The sequence below is a fragment of the Anomaloglossus baeobatrachus genome, chromosome 1 (assembly GCF_048569485.1).
Source record: "Anomaloglossus baeobatrachus isolate aAnoBae1 chromosome 1, aAnoBae1.hap1, whole genome shotgun sequence".
NCBI lineage: Eukaryota > Metazoa > Chordata > Amphibia > Anura > Aromobatidae > Anomaloglossus > Anomaloglossus baeobatrachus.
The window spans coordinates 922,284,826-922,308,462 of NC_134353.1; the positions used below are offsets into that span (position 1 = coordinate 922,284,826).

Genomic DNA, 23,637 nt, shown 5'->3' on the forward strand with positions numbered 1-23,637 from the left:
TGAGTTGTAGTCTGCATGAGGTGAAGAGGGCTTGGATGTGTGGCTTGAAGGATAGAGCAGAGTCGAGGGTTACTCCAAGGCAACGAGCCTGTGAGACTGGGGAGAGTGAGCAACCATCAAGTTTCATGGAAAGGCTTGTTGGAGGAGATGAGTGAGGAGGAGGAAAGACAATGAACTCTGTTTTGTCCATGTTAAGCTTTAGGAATCGCGCAGAGAAGAAGGATGAAATAGCAGACAGACATAGTGGAATTTTGGTTAGTAGAGAGGTAATGTCAGGTCCAGAGAGGTAGATCTGTGTGTCATCGGCATAGAGATTATACTGAAAGCCGTGGGACTCTATGAGCTGTCCCAGGCCGAAGGTGTAGATCGAGAACAGCAGGGGTCCAAGAACTGAGCCTTGGGGGACACCGACAGATAGGGGGCGAGATGAGGAAGTGGTGTGAGAATGGGAGACGCTGAAAGTTCGGTCGGTTAGGTATGAGGAGATCCAAGATAGGGCCAAGTCTGTGATGCCCAAAGATGAGAGAATCTGTAGTAGGAGGGAATGGTGTACTGTGTCGAAGGCAGAGGACAGGTCCAGGAGGAGGAGGATAGAGTAGTGTTGCTTGGCTTTGGCGGTTAGTAGATCATTGGTGACTTTGGTTAGGGCAGTTTCAGTAGAGTGATGTGGTCGGAAGCCAGATTGAAGCCGGTCAAAGAGGGAGCAGGAGGAGAGGTATGAGGACAATTCAAGATGGACATGCTGTTTCAGTAGTTTTGAGGCATAGTGGAGGAGTGATATGGGGCGATAGTTTGACACAGAGGATGGGTCAAGGGAGGGCTTTTTGAGGATTGGTGTAATGGAGGCATGTTTAAAGGATGAGGGGAATACACCACTTGTTAGTGATAGGTTGAAGAGATGGTTTAGGGCTGGGATGAGGACTGCGGTGATGTTGGGGATGAGATGCGATGGGAGCGGGTCAAGTGCACAGGTGGTTAGATGTGATCTTGAGAGTAGAGTAGAAAGATTGTTTTCTGTCATGGTGGAGAAGCTGGATTTGGAGGAAGAGGGCTGAGTAGCTATGATGAGGGGCTGTGGTGATTGTGGGCCAAAGCTTGCTCTGATGTTGTCAATCTTCTGCTTGAAGAAAGAGGCAAAGTCTTCAGCTGAGATGAGAGGAGATGGAGGTGGTGCTGGGGGACGGAGGAGAGAATTGAAAGTGTTGAATAGCTGTTTAGGGTTGTGAGAGAGAGAAGATATGGGGGATGAAAAGTAGGTTTGTTTTGCAGCAGTGAGTGTGGACTTGAAGGTGGTGAGGGACTCTTTATATTCAATGAAGTGCTCAGTGGAATGAGACTTCTTCCATCTGCGCTCAGCAATTCTGGAAGCCTGTCTCAGTTCTTTAGTCTGACTTGTGTGCCAGGGTTGCCTGTTGATTGTGCGGGTTTTGGTGTGTGTGAGGGGGGCAGCTGATTCTAGAGCTGCAGAGATTGTAGTGTTGTATAAAGTTGCAGCAGCATCTGCATTGTGTAAAAATACAATATCTGTGAGAGGGGGAAGGGACTGAGAAAGTGCGTGTAAATCAAGGTGTTTGATATTTCTGCGAGGGTGTGAAAGTTTGTGGAGGGGGGTTGCATAATTGGAGAAGAGAGGGAGGAGAATGTGAGTAGGTTGTGGTCAGACAGGGGGAGAGGCAAGTTAGAGAGGTTAGATAGGGAACAGAGGCGAGTGAAGATGAGGTCCAGCGTGTGGCCATCTTTGTGAGTAGCTGCAGAAGACCATTGGGTGAGACCGAAGGAGGAAGTGAGTGTTAGAAGTCTGGAGACAGATGAGTGAGAAGTGTCAATGGGGATGTTGAAATCACCCATGATGATGGTGGGGATGTCGGTGGAAAGGAAATGTAGTAGCCAGGTGGTGAAATGATGAAAAAAGGCAGTGGCTGGCCCTGGAGGGCGGTAAATGACAGTCAGTTGAAGGTTGGAGGTGGCTTAGATGCGTACGGAGTGCACCTCAAAAGAGGGAAGAGTAACAGAGGGTGGTGGTGGAATTGGTGTAAAGGAGCATTGGTCGGACAGGAGCAAACCCACTCCTCCACCATGCTTGTTACTGGAGCGGGGGGTGTGAGAGAGTTGGAGACCACCATAATAAAGTGCAGCAGGAGAAGCTGTGTCAGAGGGGGTGAGCCAGGTTTCTGTGATGACGAGGAAGGAGAGTTTATTAGTGATGAAAAGATCATGAATGTAGGAAAGTTTGTTGCAGACAGAGCGAGCGTTCCATAGAGCTCCTGTTAGTGGGACTGGGGGAGCGGGGGCTGGGTGGATGGGTATGAGGTTTGAGAGGTTGTGATAGGTTGTGGATGAGGGTTTGAAGTGAAAATAGGGATGTGGTGAGGAGGACCAGGATTTGGAGCAATATCCCCAGCAGTGAGGAGAAGCAGTGAGAGTGTTAGTAGGTGGGAGCAGGAGAGGCCGTGAGGTGGCCGTGTGTGTCTGGAGACACTGGGTGAAATGTGGAGGAAAATATCTGAGGGGAAGGTGAGATGGGTGGGGAGGATGGAGGGAGAGATGAATAGTTCATTACTGGCTTTAGGGATCAGAGGGGGCAGTAGAAAGTGAAGTATTATAGGGGTGAAAGTGAAGAGATACACAAACATTGTTTACAGTGACTATGTATGCTGTTACCTTCCGGTCACTTACAGCCCAATTCTGGCCTAATTCAATGCATCATACTTATATGGTGCATACTTGTCATGGTACAGACGAAAAGTATGATGGAACCACAGCTCCTCTATACACAATATGATGGGATCACAGCTCCCCTATACACAGAATGATGAGCTCACAGCTCCTCTATACACAGTATGATAGGCCCACATTTCTCCTATTCACAGTATAATGGGCACAAAGTTCCCCTATATACAGTATAATGGGCCCACAGCTGCCTAATACACAGTATGCTGTCCCTACTGCTCCTCCTATACACCCTGTAATGAACCCCACGGTAGCTCCCAAACTGTATAGGTCTTACACTGTATAATCGCCATCACAGTAGTTCCAAAAACTGCTATACTACTGATATGATATAAAAATAGGTAAACATTAAAAAAGACAGCTATTCTGGTTCTGTGCCAAGATGACCATTCTATTACAACAAGAAGCCAACTATTAGGATGCATCAGCGTGTCCTGATGCCGGAAGCGGATAAATGCTACAGTATGTGTTGTACTCTGATGGTTTTAATGTTATTTTTCAATTTTAAAGTATAAAATAAAGCAAATTTACATAAAGTCTTGAAAAAAGTAAACCCTTTCGCTGACCATTAATTTTTTTTCTAAACAATATAAACTCCTTTGCACCCTCAGGGCCCCCCAGGCTCCTTTGACTTCTTGTTACTAATGATGGCCGACATCCGAAACGACATCGCCGAGCTACAAGATAAAGTTTTTGGCCACCGATCACACTCCTCCACTGAAGAGTTTCCATTACCTCAAGACTTTTCTAACCATCACGAGTCAGTGGACTTTGGTTCTGGAGAGGACTATAAACATCGAACTGTGACAAAGAACCTAAGAACAGAGCGAAGAAGCCACCATTAACCGACGACGACGGGCCGGGGGAGGGAGAAATAATTTTATATGTCTTCAATTGTATAAAACGATGCACTGATAATGGAAAGAGTATCTATTTTTGTTTTTTTTTGGAATTTATTGTTATTAATATTATTATTTGTATTATTATTGTGTTGCTTCTCGGTTGTACAGTAATTTTAAGAGTCGTATTCCAAGAAAGTCAACTGGAGATCTGCATTCTCAGAGGAAATAAATTCACATATTATAGAAAATTAGACTTTTTTTTTTTTATTTGTGGCTAAAAATGTTCAGTTGTTGCCACAAGTGAATATTTGAAAAACTTTTAGTGAACCCCTCCCCCCAAAAAAAAGGTAAAATTTGGCTTAATTTATAAAGGTTGTTGGATTTTCGGGAATACCCCGCTAATAATATGGAGCTCTATGCTCAATGTGTTGACTCATAGGAGTGCACTTGGATAGAAGAAGGAGTGTTTGGTTTTAAGTTTTTATAGGTCTCTATTAATATTAAAGGGGTTGTCCGTGACTTTAACTTTGATGACCTATCCTTAAGATCAGACTTTGATGGCCTATCTGTGAGGGTGGAGCACCCGGCACCCTAGCCGGTCACCTGGAACTACTCAGTTGCGCAGCGGCACAGCTTCCTCAGCTGTATAGTGGTCGAAGCTGGGTACTGCATCTCCGCCCATCCTCAAATCAATAGCGGGCGGATGTGTAGTACCTGGCTATGGCCACTATTCTGTTAATGGAGCTGTGTAGCTCTGCAACGGAACAGTTATGGTGGCACCACCAGGGACAGCTGAATGGCAGGGGTGCTGGGTGCCACACTCCCAATGATCAGACATACATCATCAATGTTAACTTCCTGGACAACCCCTTTAAAGGGAACCTGTCACCGGTTTTTCGGCCTATAAGCTGTGGCCACCACCACTGGGTTACATGTATATGTATGTATATGTATATATATGTACATGTATATACATGCTGTATATAAGAGCCCAGGCCGCTGTGTAGAACATAAAAAACACTTTATAATACTCACCTAGCGGTCACGCTTCGGTGGAGTTGGACCATATGGGTGTCTCTTCTGGCGCCTCCTCTTTCGGACATCTTCGTTCTTCTTCTGAAGCCTGTGTGCAGGACGCGTCTACGTCATACACACTCGCCGGTCACATGCAGGCGCAATACAATACTTTGATCTGCCCTGAGCAGGGCAGATCAAAGTGCGCCTGCACAGGACCTCAATGCCGGCGGGTGTGGATGACTTAGGATGCATCATGCACGCCGGCTTCAGAAGAAGGAAGACCAAGATGGCCAAAAGAGGAGGACGGACACCCATCTGACTGTTGTGCATCGGAGCGACCTTCTAGGTGAGTATTATAAAGTGTTTTTTATGTTCTACAGTGCAACCTGTGCTCTTATATACAGCATGTTAGAATGCTGTATATACAGTGCCTACAAGTAGTCTTCAACCCCCTGCAGATTTAGCAGGTTTGATAAGATGCAAATAAGTTAGAGCCTGCAAACGTCAAACAAGGATTTATTAACAGATGCATAAATCTTACAAACCAACAAGTTATGTTGCTCAGTTAAATTTTAATAAACTTTCAACATAAAAGTGTGGGTCAATTATTATTCAACCCCTAGGTTTAATATTTTGTGGAATAACCCTTGTTTGCAATTACAGCTAATAATCGTCTTTTATAAGACCTGATCAGGCCGGCACAGGTCTCTGGAGTTATCTTGGCCCACTCCTCCATGCAGATCTTCTCCAAGTTATCTAAGTTCTTTGGGTGTCTCATGTGGACTTTAATCTTGAGCTCCTCCCACAAGTTTTCAATTGGGTTAAGGTCAGGAGACTGACTAGGCCACTGCAACACCTTGATTTTTTCCCTCTTGAACCAGGCCTTGGTTTTCTTGGCTGTGTGCTTTGGGTCGTTGTCTTGTTGGAAGATGAATTGACGACCCATCTTAAGATCCTTGATGGAGGAGCGGAGGTTCTTGGCCAAAATCTCCAGGTAGGCCGTGTTATCCATCTTCCCATGGATGCGGACCAGATGGCCAGGACCCTTGGCTGAGAAACAGTCCCACAGCATTATGCTGCCACCACCATGCTTGACTGTAGGGATGGTATTCTTGGGGTCGTATGCAGTGCCATCCAGTCTCCAAATGTCACGTGTGTGGTTGGCACCAAAGATCTCGATCTTGGTCTCATCAGACCAGAGAACCTTGAACCAGTCTGTCTCAGAGTCCTCCAAGTGATCATGAGCAAACTGTAGACGAGCCTTGACATGACGCTTTGAAAGTAAAGGTACCTTACGGGCTTGTCTGGAACGGAGACCATTGCAGTGGAGTACGTTACTTATGGTATTGACTGAAACCAATGTCCCCACTGCCATGAGATCTTCCCGGAGCTCCTTCCTTGTTGTCCTTGGGTTAGCCTTGACTCTTCGGACAAGCCTGGCCTCGGCACGGGTGGAAACTTTCAAAGGCTGTCCAGGCCGTGGAAGGCTAACAGTAGTTCCATAAGCCTTCCACTTCCGGATGATGCTCCCAACAGTGGAGACAGGTAGGCCCAACTCCTTGGAAAGGGTTTTGTACCCCTTGCCAGCCTTGTGACCCTCCACGATCTTGTCTCTGATGGCCTTGGAATGCTCCTTTGTCTTTCCCATGTTGACCAAGTATGAGTGCTGTTCACAAGTTTGGGGAGGGTCTTAATTAGTCAGAAAAGGCTGGAAAAAGAGATAATTAATCCAAACATGTGAAGCTCATTGTTCTTTGTGCCTGAAATACTTCTTAATACTTTAGGGGAACCAAACAGAATTCTGGTGGATTGAGGGGTTGAATAATAAATGACCCTCTGAATAAACTTTTCACAATTTAAAAAAAAAAAAAAAAAAAAAAAGAAATAACATTCTTTTTTGCTGCAGTGCATTTCACACTTCCAGGCTGATCTACAGTCCAAATGTCACAATGCCAAGTTAATTCCGAATGTGTAAACCTGCTAAATCTGCAGGGGGTTGAATACTACTTGTAGGCACTGTAAGAGCCCGATGGTGGTGGCTGCAGCTTATAGGCCCCACATCTGCTGACAGGTTCCCTTTAGGGGAGAACTTTTGAAACAAAGGGATCTAGTTGTAGGTGGCTACTAATAAAAGCGATATTTTAATACCTTTACTGTCACCCATTTTTCCCTTTCATTCATGCATAATGTATTTCAATACGACTCATCTTCTGTTCCCAGAGGGGTCTAACAATAGTTTTATTTTCCTTTTCCACATTTAAACATTTCCCATGACTGCTATTGTAAAAGATAAAACAGGGAGTGTTTTCCATATATTGTAGATACATTAACAAGGCTTCATATTGTTATTTACTGCCCTTGGACACAATATGTAGCGTAGCACAGGAATTTTTTAGGTAATTAATATTTGCCTGAATATTCTGCAAGGAACCTAAAAATATATAGAAAATCCCTATGTTTACAACACTTTATTACTTGTTCAAATACATAATATAGGTTTACATATTATGACCCAAAATTAAAAAGAAGTCAATGGTTATATTTTTAGATTTGTTCATTTGAACAGGAAAGATTTCAGTTTAATCTGCAGAAACAGTTTAGCTATTTTGTAAACACATTATATTATCCAGAATGAATACTGAGTTATATCCTGTACGAGCTGTAGTACCCGGCGTTGCCCGGGATAGTAACTGTCTCTCTCCCAGTCTCTGTCTGTCTGTCTCTGTCTGTCTTTCTCTGTGTGTCTGTCTCGGTCTGTCTGTATCAGTCTCTCTGTGTCTCTATGTCTGTGTCTATCTGTCTCTCTGTCTGTCTGTTGCTTTCCCCGTCTGTCTCTTTCCCCGTCTGTCTCTTTCCCAGTCTGTCTCGTTCCAGGTCTGTCTCGTTTCCCGGTCTGTCTCTGTCTCTTTCCCTGTCTCTTTTCTTGTCTCTGTCTCTTTCCTCTTCTGCCTCTTTCCTCTTCTGTCTCTTACCCTGACTGTCTCTTTCCCCGTCTGAGTCTTTCCTTGTCTTTGTCTCTTTCCCTGTCTGTCTGTCTTTCTGTGTCAGTCTGCCTGTCTGTCTTTTTCCCTCTCTGTGTGTCTTTCTCTCTCTCTCTGTCTCTTTCTGTCTGTATTCGTCTCCCCACCGACATCATATTACCTCATACATAAGCTTCTTATACTAACAATTTATTTTGTTCCTATAGCAACCGCTCACAGCTGCTATTAATAACCTAATAGCTTGACTTTAATGGAGGCAGGATTTTTGGTGAATAACTGTAAAGCGCGGGGTTACATTTTCCTGTCAAAACATAGTCTATGACATTCCCTGAGTCACATGAGGCGTCTGTGCAAAATATCGTGATTGTAAATGCGGGAGTGCAGATTCCTTTAGCAGACATACATACACACACACACACACACACACAGCTTTATATATTAGATTATGCTCCAGAGCTGCACTCACTATTCTGCTGGTGCAGTCACTGTGTACATACATTACATTACTGATCCTGTACTGAGAACTAACAGAGTTAAATAGATGGGTAGAGTGCTCAAAAAGGGACTAACATGTAATCTCAACCCTATTTTAAAATGTGCAATTTTTATTAATATTCATTAAAATGTACCCACAAAGGGACACACAAACATATAAATGAGAATGGATCACGATATCCTTGTAAATAACCAAGGAGTTTTATATACACACTCACTTTAGGAAAGGGAAGGGAAACTAATATAGCCCTATAAGGGTAGTGTATCCCTACCTAACAACGGAGGGTATGATACCATAAGTTACCGGGTGCCCCGGTTCCACGTCGGCTCTCCCTCTCCCTGACCCTGATATAGGGATGGGATGGAAAGCCCTATAGTGGTGCTTGCACAGTACAATATATATGAGTTCCCAAATGGTAATACTCCTCCCTATATTGTTTCCTTAGATCAAGAAGGTATCAATTTACTGATCTATAACCAGGAATTCCTATTCATGATACTAGCACTGTACAAGACGTATAGACTTCTGTTCCTAATAAATTATCTTTATGCAAGGTAGTGATCCATAAGAGTTATTTACAACCACATATGTTACAGGGTGGTATACCCCAAAAGTATATTACAGTCACCTAGAGTCATATCACAAGGGGCTCAGATAATCTCCCCATTATACCCCAGGAGCTGAAAGAAAAATGGGATACAGACACCCCTGCAAATTACTGCAAAATAGAAAAGGTTTCTCCAATCATATTCTATATAATATAGTATAACAGGGAGAAAAGATGAATTACTTCCCTGAGAAGCAGGAATCCAGGCCTCAACGCGTTTCTCCTCTCCCTTCAGAGGTTCATCAGGAGGCTAAGGGGAGACGGCAGCGGGTCCTGTTCAATAACAATCCATGGCACTTTCCTAAAGTGAGTGTATATATAAAACTCCTTGGTTATTTACAAGGATAACGTGATCCATTCTCATTTATATGTTTGTGTGTCTGTTTGTGGGTACATTTTAATGAATATTAATAAAAATTGCACATTTTAAAATAGGGTTGAGATTACATGTTGATCCTGTGCTGATCCTGAGTTACATCCTGTATTATACTCCAGAGCTGCACTCACTATTCTGCTGGTGCAGTCACTATGTACATACATTACATTACTTATCCTGTACTGATCCTGAGTTACATTCTGTATTATAGTCCAGAGCTGCACTCACTATTCTGCTGGTGCAGTCACTGTGTACATACATTACATTACTGATCCTGTACTGATCCTGAGTTACATCCAGTATTATACTCCAGAGCTGCACTCACTATTCTGCTGGTGCAGTCACTGTGTACATACATTACATTACTTATCCTGTACTGATCCTGAGTTACATTCTGTATTATAGTCCAGAGCTGCACTCACTATTCTGCTGGTGCAGTCACGGTGTACATACATTACATTACTGATCCTGTACTGATCCTGAGTTACCTCCTGTATTATACTCCAGAGCTGCACTCACTATTCTGCTGGTGCAGTCACTGTGTACATACATTACATTACTGATCCTGTACTGATCCTGAGTTACCTCCTGTATTATACTCCAGAGCTGCACTCACTATTCTGCTGGTGCAGTCACTGTGTACATAGATTACATTGCTGATCCTGTACTGATCCTAAGTTACATTCTGTATTATACTCCAGAGCTGCACTCACTATTCTGCTGGTGCAGTCACTGTGTACATACATCCCATTACTGATCCTGCACTGATCCTGAGTTACATTCTGTATTATACTCCAAAGCTGCACTCACTATTCTGCTGGTGCAGTCACTGTGCACATACATTACATTACTGATCCTGTACTGATCCTGAGTTACATCCTGTATTATACTCCAGAGCTGCACTCACTATTCTGCTGGTGCAGTCACTGTGTACATACATTACATTACTGATCCTGCACTGATCCTGAGTTACATTCTGTATACTTCTTGTATAGCAGAAAAATCAGAATATTTGTGACATTTTGGTCCAAGGTTAAGTTTGCGTTGTGTTAGGCTACTTTCACACTTGTGTTGGACGGCTTCCGTTGCTATCCGCAGCCTTGAGGAATTACGGTAACCGTTGCAGGAAACCGTTATATTCCTCATAGACTTCTATTAGCTACGGATACTAAATCGGAGAGAAAAGGCGCAATAGGGTCTTACCCGATATATACGGCAAAATCATATAGAAGTGGTGCACTCACCTGATCGGGTTGTTCCAGTCACAACTCCTTCAACAGCAAAGAGTGAGCGCCTGAGCGGTCCAGCAGCAGCCCTGTTGCACAAGTGGAACATCAAAAGGAAACTGGAGGAAAAACAGGTTTTTCGCCGTGCTTGAAGACCACAGACATTGGTGTCAAACAGACGATTCTTTTTATTTCATTCCTACGCGTTTCAGAGACCCCAACTGTCTCCTTCAGGGAAAAGAACTTTTCAGGGGAAAGTTCTTTTCCCTGAAGAAGGAGACAGTTGGGGGTCTCCGAAACGCGTAGGAATGAAATAAAAAGAATCGTCTGTTTGACACCAATGTCTGTGGTCTTCAAGCACGGCGAAAAACCTGTTTTTCCTCCAGTTTCCTTTTGATATTAGCTACGGATAGCAACGGATGGTCTTGCGTTGCATCTGCTGCATGACGCAGCGTTGTTATTTTGACACTGCGTCAGGCGGAAGGAACGCTGCATGTAGCGGTTTTTGTGTCGTTAAAATAGCGTACCTTGACGGATTTCGTTGGAATCCGCCACGGTGTCTAATGATTGTCTATGGTGGCGGATTACACCGCTATGCGCTAAGCGGCGGAATCCGCTGACGGATTTCGTCACGTTCTACTGCGCATGCTCAGCATGTCCAGCAGAACGATCAAAATCATTTAAAATCACTCCTGGTCTTTTTCCCCCCTCTCCCATACTCACCGATCACGGGCGCTGCACAGTTGTCACAAAGCTCCGACGGCTTTTCCTCTTTGAAAACGCCGGCCGCTCATTATTCCATCTAGTGTTCACTGCTTTCTCCGCCCACCAGCGCCTATGATAGGTTGCAGTCAGACCCGCCCCCATACTGAGTGACAGCTGTCTCACTGCAACCAATCACAGCCGCCGGTGGGCGGGTCTATATCATGCAGTACAATAAATAATTTAAAAAAACAGTGTGCGGTCCCCCCCAATTTTGATACCAGCCAAGGTAAAGCCACACCCCTGAAGGCTGGTATTAAAATAGATATGGAAGTGCGGAACTCCTATTAATAATGGTGCCTGGATAGGGTCCAACCCCGTGTCAAAAAATTCCAGAAATCCAGCACTCAAATTGATTGAAATGGAATAAATTCTTTATTTGAACAAGCAATTGTGCAAAAATAATTATTGACGTTTCGGTCAATTGACCTTCATCAGGTTCGCTATGACGAAAAGTGAAAAAAACCCAAAACTTTTATAATAAACAGAAATATTATAGCATGAAAAGCTTATAATGTACATGCAGATAATATAATTTGAAAAAACTAATCACAATCAGACTTATTATGAACCAAAAAAGACTCTGATAGACACTCAGAATGTCAAACAGGTATACAATGAAAAACGTATACGTATTTACCCATATCACATCGCGAGCATTGGTAAGTGGACTTGTCCTTTTCTAGATTTGTTCAGATTCATACAATTTACAATGGGAACCATTCCATATTGAGTATTACCTGTGGTATTATTATTTTTATTTTTACTTGCACAGTACTCAGCATTTATGATAGCTACTCATTTTTTGTTTTCCTTTATCCATAGGATTGTCAGATTCTGATCCATAGTGATTAGTGAATCATGCTTGATTGTGATGCAACTTTTTTGATGTTTTTCATTGTATACCTGTTTGACATTCTGAGTGTCTATCAGAGTCTTTTTTGTTTCATAATAAGTCTGATTGTGATTATTTTTTTTCAAATTATATTATCTGCATGTACATTATAAGCTTTTCATGCTATAATATTTCTGTTTATTATAAAAGTTTTTTTCTTTTTTTCACTTTTTGTTATAGTTCAACCTGATGAAGGTCAATTGACCGAAACTTCAATAATTATTTTTGCACAATTGCTTGTTGAAATAAAGGATTTATTCCATTTCAATCAATTTGAGTGCTGGATTTCTGGAATTTTTTGAAGGCTGGTATTCTCAGGATGGGGAGCCCCACGTTATGGGGAGCCCCCCAGCCTAAAAATATCAGCCAGCAGCCGCCCGGAATTGACGCATCCATTAGATGTGACAGTCCCGGGACTCTACCCAGCTCATCCCGAATTGCCCTGGTGCGGTGGCAACCGAGGTAATAAGGAGTTAACGGCAGCAGCCCATAGCTGCCACTAAGTCCTAGGTTAATCATGGCAGGCGTCTATGAAACACCTTCCATGATTAACCTATAAGTGAAAGTAAATAAACACATACACCCAAAAAATCCTTTATTTGGAATAAAAGACAAAAAAAACACCCTCTTTCACCACTTAATTAAAATCCCCAAATACCCCTCCAGGTCCGGCCTAATCCACACGAGGTCCCGCAACGCATCCAGCTCTGCTACATGAAGCTGACAGGAGCGGCCATAGAACACCGCCGCTACTGTGAGCTCCACGCAGCAACTGAAGTGAATCGCGCTGTCAGTGGGGACGTCACTAAGGTAATGCCGGTGTGTGTGTGCGGTGATGATGGGTGCAGTAGTGCCTGCGTGTGCGGGGGTAATGGGTGCGGTAGTGCCGGTGTGTGTGCGGGATGATGAGGGCTGTAGTGTCGGGATGTGTGCAGTGATGATGGGGGCTGTAGTGTCGGGATGTGTGCGGTGATGATGGGGGGCTGTAGTGCCTGCGTGTATGCATGGAAGATGAGGGCTGTAGTGTCGGGATGTGTGCGGGGATGATGAGGGCTGTAGTGTCGGGATGTGTGCGGGGATGATGTGGGCTGTAGTGTCGGGATGTGTGCGGTGATGATGGGGGGCTGTAGTGCCTGCGTGTATGCGTGGAAGATGAGGGCTGTAGTGTTGGGATGTGTGCGGGGATGATGAGGGCTGTAGTGTCGGGATGTGTGCGGGGATGATGTGGGCTGTAGTGTCGGGATGTGTGCGGTGATGATGGGGGGCTGTAGTGTCGGGATGTGTGCGGTGATGATGGGGGGCTGTAGTGCCTGCGTGTATGCGTGGAAGATGAGGGCTGTAGTGTTGGGATGTGTGCGGGGATGATGAGGGCTGTAGTGTCGGGATGTGTGCGGGGATGATGTGGGCTGTAGTGTCGGGATGTGTGCGGTGATGATGGGGGGCTGTAGTGTCGGGATGTGTGCGGGGATGATGTGGGCTGTAGTGTCGGGATGTGTGCGGTGATGATGGGGGGCTGTAGTGTCGGGATGTGTGCGGGGATGATGTGGGCTGTAGTGTCGGGATGTGTGCGGTGATGATGGGGGGCTGTAGTGTCGGGATGTGTGCGGGGATGATGTGGGCTGTAGTGTCGGGATGTGTGCGGTGATGATGGGGGGCTGTAGTGTCGGGATGTGTGCGGGGATGATGTGGGCTGTAGTGTCGGGATGTGTGCGGTGATGATGGGGGGCTGTAGTGCCTGCGTGTATGCGTGGAAGATGAGGGCTGTAGTGTTGGGATGTGTGCGGGGATGATGAGGGCTGTAGTGTCGGGATGTGTGCGGGGATGATGTGGGCTGTAGTGTCGGGATGTGTGCGGTGATGATGGGGGGCTGTAGTGTCGGGATGTGTGCGGGGATGATGTGGGCTGTAGTGTCGGGATGTGTGCGGTGATGATGGGGGGCTGTAGTGCCTGCGTGTATGCGTGGAAGATGAGGGCTGTAGTGTCGGGATGTGTGCGAGGATGATGAGGGCTGTAGTGTCGCGATGTGTGCGGGGATGATGTGGGCTGTAGTGTCGGGATGTGTGCGGGGATGTAGGCGGTGATGTCGGGGTGTGTGTGGGGATGTAGGCTGTGATGTCGGGATGTGTACGGTGAAGATGAGGGCTCTCTCTCTCGGCTAAAGAAAACTTAACGCAACGCGTTATTTCACTGGAATCCGTGGCCTTTATTATCACACTTTTTGCAAGGCATCAGTCACATGCGTTACACAACGCTTTGTGACGGATGCCGTTCAATGCAAGTGTGAAAGTAGCCTTATAAGGTGCGGTTCAGGTGAGGTTGCTAACAGAAAGTCTTGGTCATGAGAGGAAATGCTTCATGACAGCCTTTTTCTTCCTCACTTGACATGACTGAAAATGTTCCTGGTGCTATTGGGATGGGCAGTTCTTCTGTATGTGGTGCTGAACTTATTGCAGATGGAAGGTTTGGATACTGTGAAGTCCACTTGTTATTTGAAACTCCTTTCCCAATAGGGGCACCACGCAGAAATGGTAATTGTTAGTGTGATCGGTTGGCTCTCTCCAGATCATTGGGACTGCAAAAGGCATAGATTGCTTCTTCCTAAGCAACCACTTCATTGGAGGAGATATGGACCTGAGAAGAGATTTTTATTTCCAACTCGATGTGATGGCCAATCATTTGTTAAGGGCCTTCTATTCAAGGGAAACCTGGGGGTCTTGTGACCCACCTTAAAAGAGGAGGTTACTGTCATGAATCAGCCACTCACTGAGGTCATATGGACGCTGTGAGTGATAGCTCAGCCATCCAATAGTTGGCAGGGGCATGCTGGGTTGTCAAGATTCTGAGTGACGGCAATGCTGCTCGATCGATGTGTACCGCCCTGAGAGGGGCCCGCTCGTTTCTCCACTTGCTCGGGCCGAGCCGCTCGAGTTCTGGGCTCGGGTTGTCGGAGGCATGAGCGCCTCCGGACCGGGGGGCCACGTCGCTCTATTAAGGGAGAGGCAGTAAGGTGGTGATGGTGTGGGACGAGGCGCGCAGCCGGGCGGGCCGCGCTGCCGTCCTACGGGTCGTGACACACCCACGGGTCGTGGTGACGGGATGCACTACCGCTGCGGCTGGAGTGAAGGTGGGCCCGTCCGGGATCGGTGTTGCGGCCGCAGCCTAGATGTTAGCCCTTCCGTGGGTAGGGGCGGTGTGTCCCGGGGCCCGGTGGGGAGGACTGCGCGGGCGACAATGTTGTTGTTGGGGTGCAGGGTACCGTGCTGCGGTGCAGTGTCGTGCCCGGATGGCACTGGTGTACTCACAATTAATTCACACTCAGAGTCACTGGTAAACCAAAGTTTGGGTCTGGTCGGGTACTGCAGCCAGCTGCTTGTGTCCCCTGTGAGGTTGATGGTGGCCCCTTTTCCCTTGCACCTCTTGTGTGGTTTTTCGGCTCCCCTGTCTGGACAGTGGTAGCCCGCTCCCGGCGTTGAGCTGCCGGAGGAGCCCTCGGTTGCCCGCAGGCGCTGATCTATCGGGTGTTTGGCCCTTGGCGGTGGCACTCACCCGGAATCGGTGGGCTTTTGCCTTTTTGCGGGACTTTGGGTGTGGATGAACCCGTGAGGTCCAGCCAGCAATCAGTCAATTTGCCTATACTCAGTGGCTTCTAAGCTAGGACGGGGTCTGAATACCCGGTTTCTGGTGCTCCAGTACACGGTTGACTCCGCGGTTCAGGGCCGGCGGGCTCCAACCCTGGCCCGGTCCCTACGGTTCCGCCGGTTGCTGTACCGGTACTCCTGCAGATGGCCACCACCGTCTGCCTGCCTGATGGTTCAAGGGTCCCAGGCTCCTACCCGGGTCCCTGACAGCTCTACAACTCCACTCCTCTCTCTGTCACTCTCAAAACTGTTCTCTTTGTATTTCCTGCCTCAGGACAGTAGTCTCCTTGGTGGGCGTGCCTTTCTGCTTGACTCTGCCCACCTGGTGTGCCCTACTGGCCCTGAGGGAGGCATCAGGTCTCCCTTTCGGGTGACGGGTGTGTCCTCACAGGGGGTGGGGGTGTGTGTGTAATGTGGTAGGTGTTATTACCTGTGACCCCTGGGATCCAGGGGGTCACATTGGCTGGATCATTCTCATGTAAATTGAAGATTGTGTTCCATCCTTATTATGGGCTGGGCTTCCTCCAGGTTTCACCCTTTAGGGTGATTACCTGGCTATTTTGCTAGCTAGCAGTGTTGAGATCACTGCCAGTTGTAGCTTTAAGCTCAGTGGTGTTTGTGTGCTTAGTTTTTGTGCTTAGTCTTTGATCAGTTGTTGCCTGAAATTTTGACCAGTGTCCTGGCTACCAATTTGCCCAGCCCCTTTGTCTTTATCTGCTACCTTCCTGAAATTCTGACCTGACTACCCCTCTGTGTTACCCCTCTGGTTATTATGAGCCCTCCTGGTATCTGACAGAGAACCTCTAGACTACTCTGCCTCATGGCGCTGTGAGTAGTGACTCAGCGTCACACCTGCTTCTTCCTGATCTAATGGTTCACTGTGAAAGATTGCTAAAATGTGTGGCGCCCCTGCGGCTTCAGGCACCACAGGGCACTGCACCTTACCCGAGGTGTAGTATTCATCTTGGATACGGACAAGGTCATCGCCGGTAAACTACCACGACACATCCAACACACAACTAAGGAGCTCTGTCACTGGGACTGGGTCAGGGGAGGTGCCAGGGGTGGCCATCATGAGGTATGGGACCTCTTGCCTACTAGTTCAGCAACCCGGGAGGCGGGGCACCTGAGGGGAAGTGAGGAGCCATCTCACACAGTAGTTAGCTCCAGGCACAGCAAGTGCCAGGTCAGACTCAGGAGGAGAAGTAGCAAGACACTGAACAGAAAAGGGCCCGTGGTCCGGAGTTGGGGGCTCGACCTGGGTTCTTAGGAAGAAGGGGGATCCCAGGGTTCGTGGGGAGTGCAGCAGGCACCCGTGACCCATTCCACAGCGCAAGAGCTGGGGTGGAGGGAGGACCACTGGAAAGGACACACAGAAGGAAACACCGGCCTTGACCTCTGAACTATCCGGGATCTGCTGGAGCCCAACACAGCGGGACATGGCACTCCAAAGGCGGTGTGACTTCAGTGAGTAAAGAACTTGAACTGCACCCTCTGTGTCATCCTATCATTGCCGGCGCTCCCATCATCGCACCCCTGTTCCATAGGCCACTACTGCTCCCACCATCCTCCTTGGGGCCTAGCTCTGCCTTTGGAGAGCTGCAACACCCAAGCTGCATCACCATCTGCCCCAGAGGAGAGACTTCCCGCATCGGCGCCGAATAACTGGCCACATATCACAAGTTGCGTCACAAATAACTATTACTCCCATCATCCCCATCCCCTTCTTTATTGACACTGCCAGGGTCACGAAACTGGGCCGGGCCGCTGTGACAACCCAAACCGACACCGGCCTGGTAACAAGTAACCCCTGAGACCTCGTGGGCATGTCATATGAATTAGCCAACATTGATGGACTGACAACTTACTGAGGGATCATGTTACAGCAGCCTATTGAAGTCTATTGGGAGGGCAGGAGCAGAATGAAACAGTCAATGAAACTGATGGCTCTGCTACTCTCTAGAAAGTCCCAAAGCAGGATTAACAGTAACACAGCTCAGTATGTGTAATTAATATCTTCCATGCTGTTTCTCCTCCCACCAGCTCAGAGACAACTAAAATTAAGGAAAGAACCTCCAGAGAGGAAAACAGTTGAACAAAAGTAAGATACTAGTCATATAACGGCAAGAATAGTGTTATTTTTCATGTACAAACATTACAGCTTATCGTGAAAAGTCGCCTGAAATTTCAGGTAAGATTTAAATGGACTTTTACCACTCATGCTGTACAATCGAGATGGAAAGTTTGCTTTATTTTGTAATCCCGGGCCATTTTTGCAATATAATTTCAATCACTACAGGGCGGCATCTTTTGCAATCGTGGATAGAAATCCAGTTGGCACCGAGAGTCCGGCTGTCAGACATTGTAAGTTATGACTCACGATGATCCAGCACTCCTACACATTTGTCTAGATGAGTTTATTTTGTAGAACATATAGCCAAGATTCTGGAACACATTGCTCACGATCCGCCAAGGCAAACCACTGATAACAATGTGTGAAGGAAAATGAATTTCTAGATTGTTATGACAGGAGCTCAGAAGAGGATATTACCTTCAAGTGATCTATAATTCTAAACACTCCACCGAAATGTCAAACAACGACCTCATCCTGCTCAAATATTGAACAATCATATTGTTCTACTTCCAAAATTCTTCATTCCTTCAACCTCAAGTGCGTTCCTTGCCTTGAATGTATCAGGCATTCAAGGACTGCAACGTCTCGCCCGTGCCAGGTTCTCCACCTAAATTAATCAGATTAAAGATGTTGTCTAGGATTTTACAAATTGACGATCTATGCTTAGGATTGATCATCAATATCAGATCCGTGGGGGTCCATCACCCAACAACAGTGCTCAGACCCGGAATAACACAGCTCCGTATGCCATGTTGTGGTCGATTTCTGCCTCAATTCATTCCTTGGCTCTCTGTGGTCACCTTCCAGCAGATTCGTGTGCGGAGTTGGCTTTGGTACTAAACTGTCCTCAGCCTCTGGTTTTACTAGCTGAGCACGTTGTTCTTCTCCTCCAGTCTAGGGACCAGTCCCCGATCTGCGGCAAAGTCCTTCCACTCCAATGCTGTATGTGGAACGAGGCCACGGGAGTATGGCGCACTTCCCGTGGTCTCTAGGACCCCTTCTGTCTTGCGCCCGGGTTGAGCTGCACCAGCTCCAGACCACAGGTCTTTACTCCTCCACTGTTCCTTTCCAACTCCCCGACAATACAGTCTGCCCTCACTAACTAGACTTCACCCCCCAGCCTTGCCTGGACTGTGCGTTCCTATGGCGCCATCAAAGATGCAACTTGCCCTGACCACGGTCCAGTAGAGTGCACTGAGTGAGTGTCTATGTTTTGTGTGCATACCGGTGGATGACCTCCTTCGTACCCAGGATGGGAATACCACACCTCTGACTGAGATTCAGTACCTCTATGGCAACTAAAGCCTCAGGGGTGCCACATATACTGTACATAAATTAGGGTGATATTGCATTTCTGTGGTTTGAACCATTAAAAAACATTTCGATTGCACTCATAGAAGCAAATAGGCTCCCCAAACAGATTTAGCCGAGAAAAGTTTTGACATCGCATTATCACAGATATGGCATGGAAAATATTACACTTCCATTACCATGTGAGGTCTTTGCTATGGAACTGTTCCATCTGCCTTAGGGGAAAGCTCACAAAGTACCATTTTTTTAAGGTTTTAGGGTTGTTTTATATTTTTTATGTCCCTTGTGTGTGTTATTTCAACTGAGCAAATACAAGAACTGAACAAGTACTGCAAAATGGGCACTCACTTCATCTGTAGGGTCCAATGCACACTGATCTGAAGAAACATTGAAGAACTCCTGTATCTGATTGAATATAATGGCCACTATCATGCCCCTTTTACACCCACACCCCATATTCTGCACCCTGAATGTGTTTCTGGATGCCAAATCTCAGTCTGATGATGAAGCGTCCTGGAGCCACACACAGGGAGTCCTAAAATTCTCGGGAGCTTTTGTCGCGGGCGGAGGAGGGGACGCTGCGCTCTCCCACTGCTCGGGTCCGGCCGCCGCTGCTGCTGCGGCTGCTGCTGCTCAGTGGTGGCTCGAGCGGTGGGACGGATCCCGGGGACTCGAGCGGCGCTCCTCGCCCGTCAGTGAAAAGGGAGGGGATTTGATTGATTGTGGGGATTTATTGTCCGTGACGCCACCCACGGCTGTGGTGATAATAGTGACACCACCGCTGCTCTAGACGGGGATCCCGGGAGCGGTGACAGGGAGTAGCTTGGTTGTGATTTCTCCCCTCCGTGGGTAGGGGGTTGATTGTCCCGGGGCCCGGTGATGGGGTAGGGATGAATGGCAGGCGGGTTACGGGGCCTGGCGAGGTGCAGGGTCGCAGGGGCAGCGCTGTGCCGCACGGCACGGTGGTACTCACTCAGCCCAATGATGCACACAGAGTCTCTGCTGAAACAAATGGCTGGATGGACGGGTCCCACAGGCGGCTGCGGTGTTTTTCCCCTGACCCCAGGTTGGTAATGTAAGTCCTTTCCTGCACCTTCCGTACGCTCCTCCTGTGCTCCGGTTTCCAGCTGGCTCCCCGATTCAGTACCGGTGGGCCACCGCCCAGCCCCGGCTACCTACGGTTCCACCAACTGTCTGCCCGGCTCCCTGCAGACGGCCACTACCGTCTGCCTCACTCTCTGCACGAGGGCCCTAGGCTCCAACCTAGGCCCCAGTCTGCGTCTGCCTCTCTGCAGACCTCCTCTCTCTTCTTCTCCTAGACTTGTCTGGACCTGCTTCCTGCCTCAGGCCAGCTAGACTCTTCGGTGGGCGTGCCTATCTGCTTGATTCCGCCTACCTAGTGTGTCTGTCTGAACCCGAGGGAAGGAATCAGGTTTCACTGGGGATGTTTGCTGTGAACTGCTGGGGGTGGGGGTGTGTGTGTGTTGTTACCTGTGGCCCCTGGCTTGTCCAGGGCGACACATTCCCCCTTGGTAAAATGCAGACCGTTCGCGGGCTGCCCGTCCATCACCGGTTTTATTTTTCTCTTTCAACTGTGAAAGATTAAAACATTAAATACAAGCATTACTTTGCACACTTCCCACAACGGGAGGCATATCAAACATTAAAACACTTTTAATAATAACAATGGAACGTGTCCTTCAGTCACCCACCCAAACAAACCTAGCCTTGGTGCTGCCCCTAAGAAACGGGCAGCACCCCTTGACCCCAGTCCAGGAACTGGCCCAGATTGGTTAACGGGACCGGTACTTCGCTGCCATTGCGGCCGGGCGGACTGCCGGAGCCTTCGTCATCTCCGTTGCGGCCGGGCGGACTGCCGGGGCCGGTGGCAGGGCGGTGACAAAGGTGAGGCCTGGGGACCCCAGGTCTGGGCCCTCCCCCACAGACGCTGCGGGCTCCGCTACCGGTAACGGGTAACGGGTCGGTGCATCGCTGCGGCGGCCTCTTCCTGGAACCACAAGATGGCCGCAGGGTCCTGGCGTCCCTGCCTTTATAGCCGCGGTCTACATCAGACAGACCTTCACCCGCCCCTCCCTTGGTTCTTTCTACCACTTCCGTTCGTTGGGGGCGGGGCTTCGCTTCGCGCCTTCCCTGCTCGGGGAAGACGCTTGAGCGGGAACTTTTCGCGCCCAAGATAGCGGCTTTTCAAATTTTCCGGCCAGACACCTCCGGCGGTCACACAAGGCGCACTTCCACCAGTCGGTAGAATGGTAGGATCCTGTTCGTGACGCCAAGTTGTCGCGGGCGGAGGAGGAGACGCTGCACTCTCCCACTGCTCGTGTCCGGCCGCCGCTGCTGCTGCGGCTGCTGCTGCTCGGTGGTGGCTCGAGCAGTGGGCCAGATCCCGGGGACTCGAGCGGCGCTCCTCGCCCGTGAGTGAAAAGGGAGGGGATTTGATTGATTGTGGGGATTTTTTGTCCGTGACGCCACCCACGGCTGTGGTGATAATGGTGACACCACCGCTGCTCTGGACAGGGATCCCGGGAGCGGTGACAGGGAGCAGCTTGGTTTTTATTTCTCCCCTCCGTGGGTAGGGGGTTGATTGTCCCGGGGCCCGGTGATGGGGTAGGGATGAATGGCAGGCGGGTTACGGGGCCTGGCGAGGTGCAGGGTCGCAGGGGCAGCGCTGTGCCGCACGGCACGGTGGTACTCACTCAGCCCAATGATGCACACAGAGTCTCTGCTGAAACAAATGGCTGGATGGACGGGTCCCACAGGTGGCTGCGGTGTTTTTCCCCTGACCCCAGGTTGGTAATGTAAGTCCTTTCCTGCACCTTCCGTACGCTCCTCCTGTGCTCCGGTTTCCAGCTGGCTCCCCGATTCAGTACCGGTGGGCCACCGCCCAGCCCCGGCTACCTACGGTTCCACCAACTGTCTGCCCGGCTCCCTGCAGACGGCCACTACCGTCTGCCTCACTCTCTGCACGAGGGCCCTAGGCTCCAACCTAGGCCCCAGTCTGTGTCTGCCTCTCTGCAGACCTCCACTCTCTTCCTCTCCTAGACTTGTCTGGACCTGCTTCCTGCCTCAGGCCAGCTAGACTCTTCGGTGGGCGTGCCTCTCAGCTTGACTCCGCCCACCTAGTGTGTCTGTCTGAACCCGAGGGAAGGAATCAGGTTTCACTGGGGATGTTTGCTGTGAACTGCTGGGGGTGGGTGTGTGTGTGTGTTGTTACCTGTGGCCCCTGGCTTGTCCAGGGCGACACACTTTTATGGTGCGAAGTTTGTCTATTTGGGTACTTTGGAGGTTTCCCATTTGTACTAGAAGTATCCATCGATTTTGCAAATATGCAAAAATTATTATTGACTGTAATGATCAATAAAATGTGATCTGACTGGATTCAATGGGCATGTGCAATTTTCTTGTATGATCTATATGACATCATAGATGAAGTACACCTAAGAAAAAAGAGATCTAGTGGGGGGGCACCGGGCCGCGCAATTCTTGACCAAGGAGACCCAGTGAGCGGATGTGGCTTTGGCTGGGATACATGACACTGATTTTTTCAGGCCAGTGTCCATCACCCTACTGGCACTCTTTGTCATAGACAGTTAGTAACACACGCATCACCAGCATTCACTTGGCCAACCAGACTCATTCACTTTCATTCTCCACACCGCTATGACCGACATGACCTTCTTTCCCTTTCTTTCGCTCAGTGCGGGGTACTGCTCCTCGACCTGTCTCGTCCACGCTATCTTGGACCTCATTCTACAACTCTTTTTTTCCCCTCTTCCTCACACCTGCGTCCGATGCTGGACCCAGACGGCTCTCTAACCGTATGATTCTCTAAGCCCGCGGGGTGAGCTGTGGACTCCGGACCTCTTGAGGTTACCTCAGGGTCTCCTGACCGGCCCTAGCATTGAGGCCATGTCTTTTCTCACTTGAACCCTATACTCTACTGTCACCACTCGAGACCTCTCTACTGTAGTCCTTCACGCATTGTCACTTCCCCCTTAACCCCATCTTCTCCAAACAATACTTAGTACTTGTTGGCAACAGTCCCGCTCTACTGCACCCAGTTAGTAGCATTACATATTAACATATACTATATAATTGGTATAACACAAAGAATACATAGCATTCCCAATAAAGGGGCAAGTATACCCCCTACCTGCGAAAATGCAATCTCATAAATGGGACAGCAAGACCAGATTTGGGCAGACATCCCCCATTGACTGATGCACACCCCTCCACCTGCAAAACATTTATATGATAACATTCTTGTACAGGTTATAAAAGAAGAATATTAACAAAATAATTTGACATTTTATGGGAAATAGAATATATTGTTATAATTTTCATATTTCCCAGATCCTGGCTCGCGATGTTATTAGGAATGCCTTTCTGCATATTTTTTCCCTTTGTTGTGTGAAGTGTAGAAATGGGAGAGTATCGTGTCATCGTCTGACAACACATTTGTGCATTAGTAACACGCCGAAATCATTGCGTTCTCGTCCAAACACGATCGACAATCCATTCCGTATGTTTTCCTTTCACTTTATAAAGATTAACAACATATTGCAGCATTGAAGTCCTATCTATCCATCTGAAACGACATGCGA

At 48.1% G+C, this 23,637-nt stretch overlaps 1 protein-coding gene across 1 annotated transcript in view; it reads left to right on the plus strand.

The window, feature by feature from the left end:
• The window catches only part of CCBE1 (collagen and calcium binding EGF domains 1), a 511,157-nt gene extending 506,079 nt beyond the window's left edge, over positions 1–5,078 (plus strand). Inside the window, exon 11 of the mRNA XM_075343280.1 lies at positions 3,342–5,078. Within this exon, the coding sequence (XP_075199395.1) occupies positions 3,342–3,575 (234 nt within the window). The 3' untranslated portion in view covers positions 3,576–5,078. The remainder of the gene's footprint in view (positions 1–3,341) is intronic.
• The last annotated feature ends 18,559 nt before the right edge of the window (positions 5,079–23,637 follow it).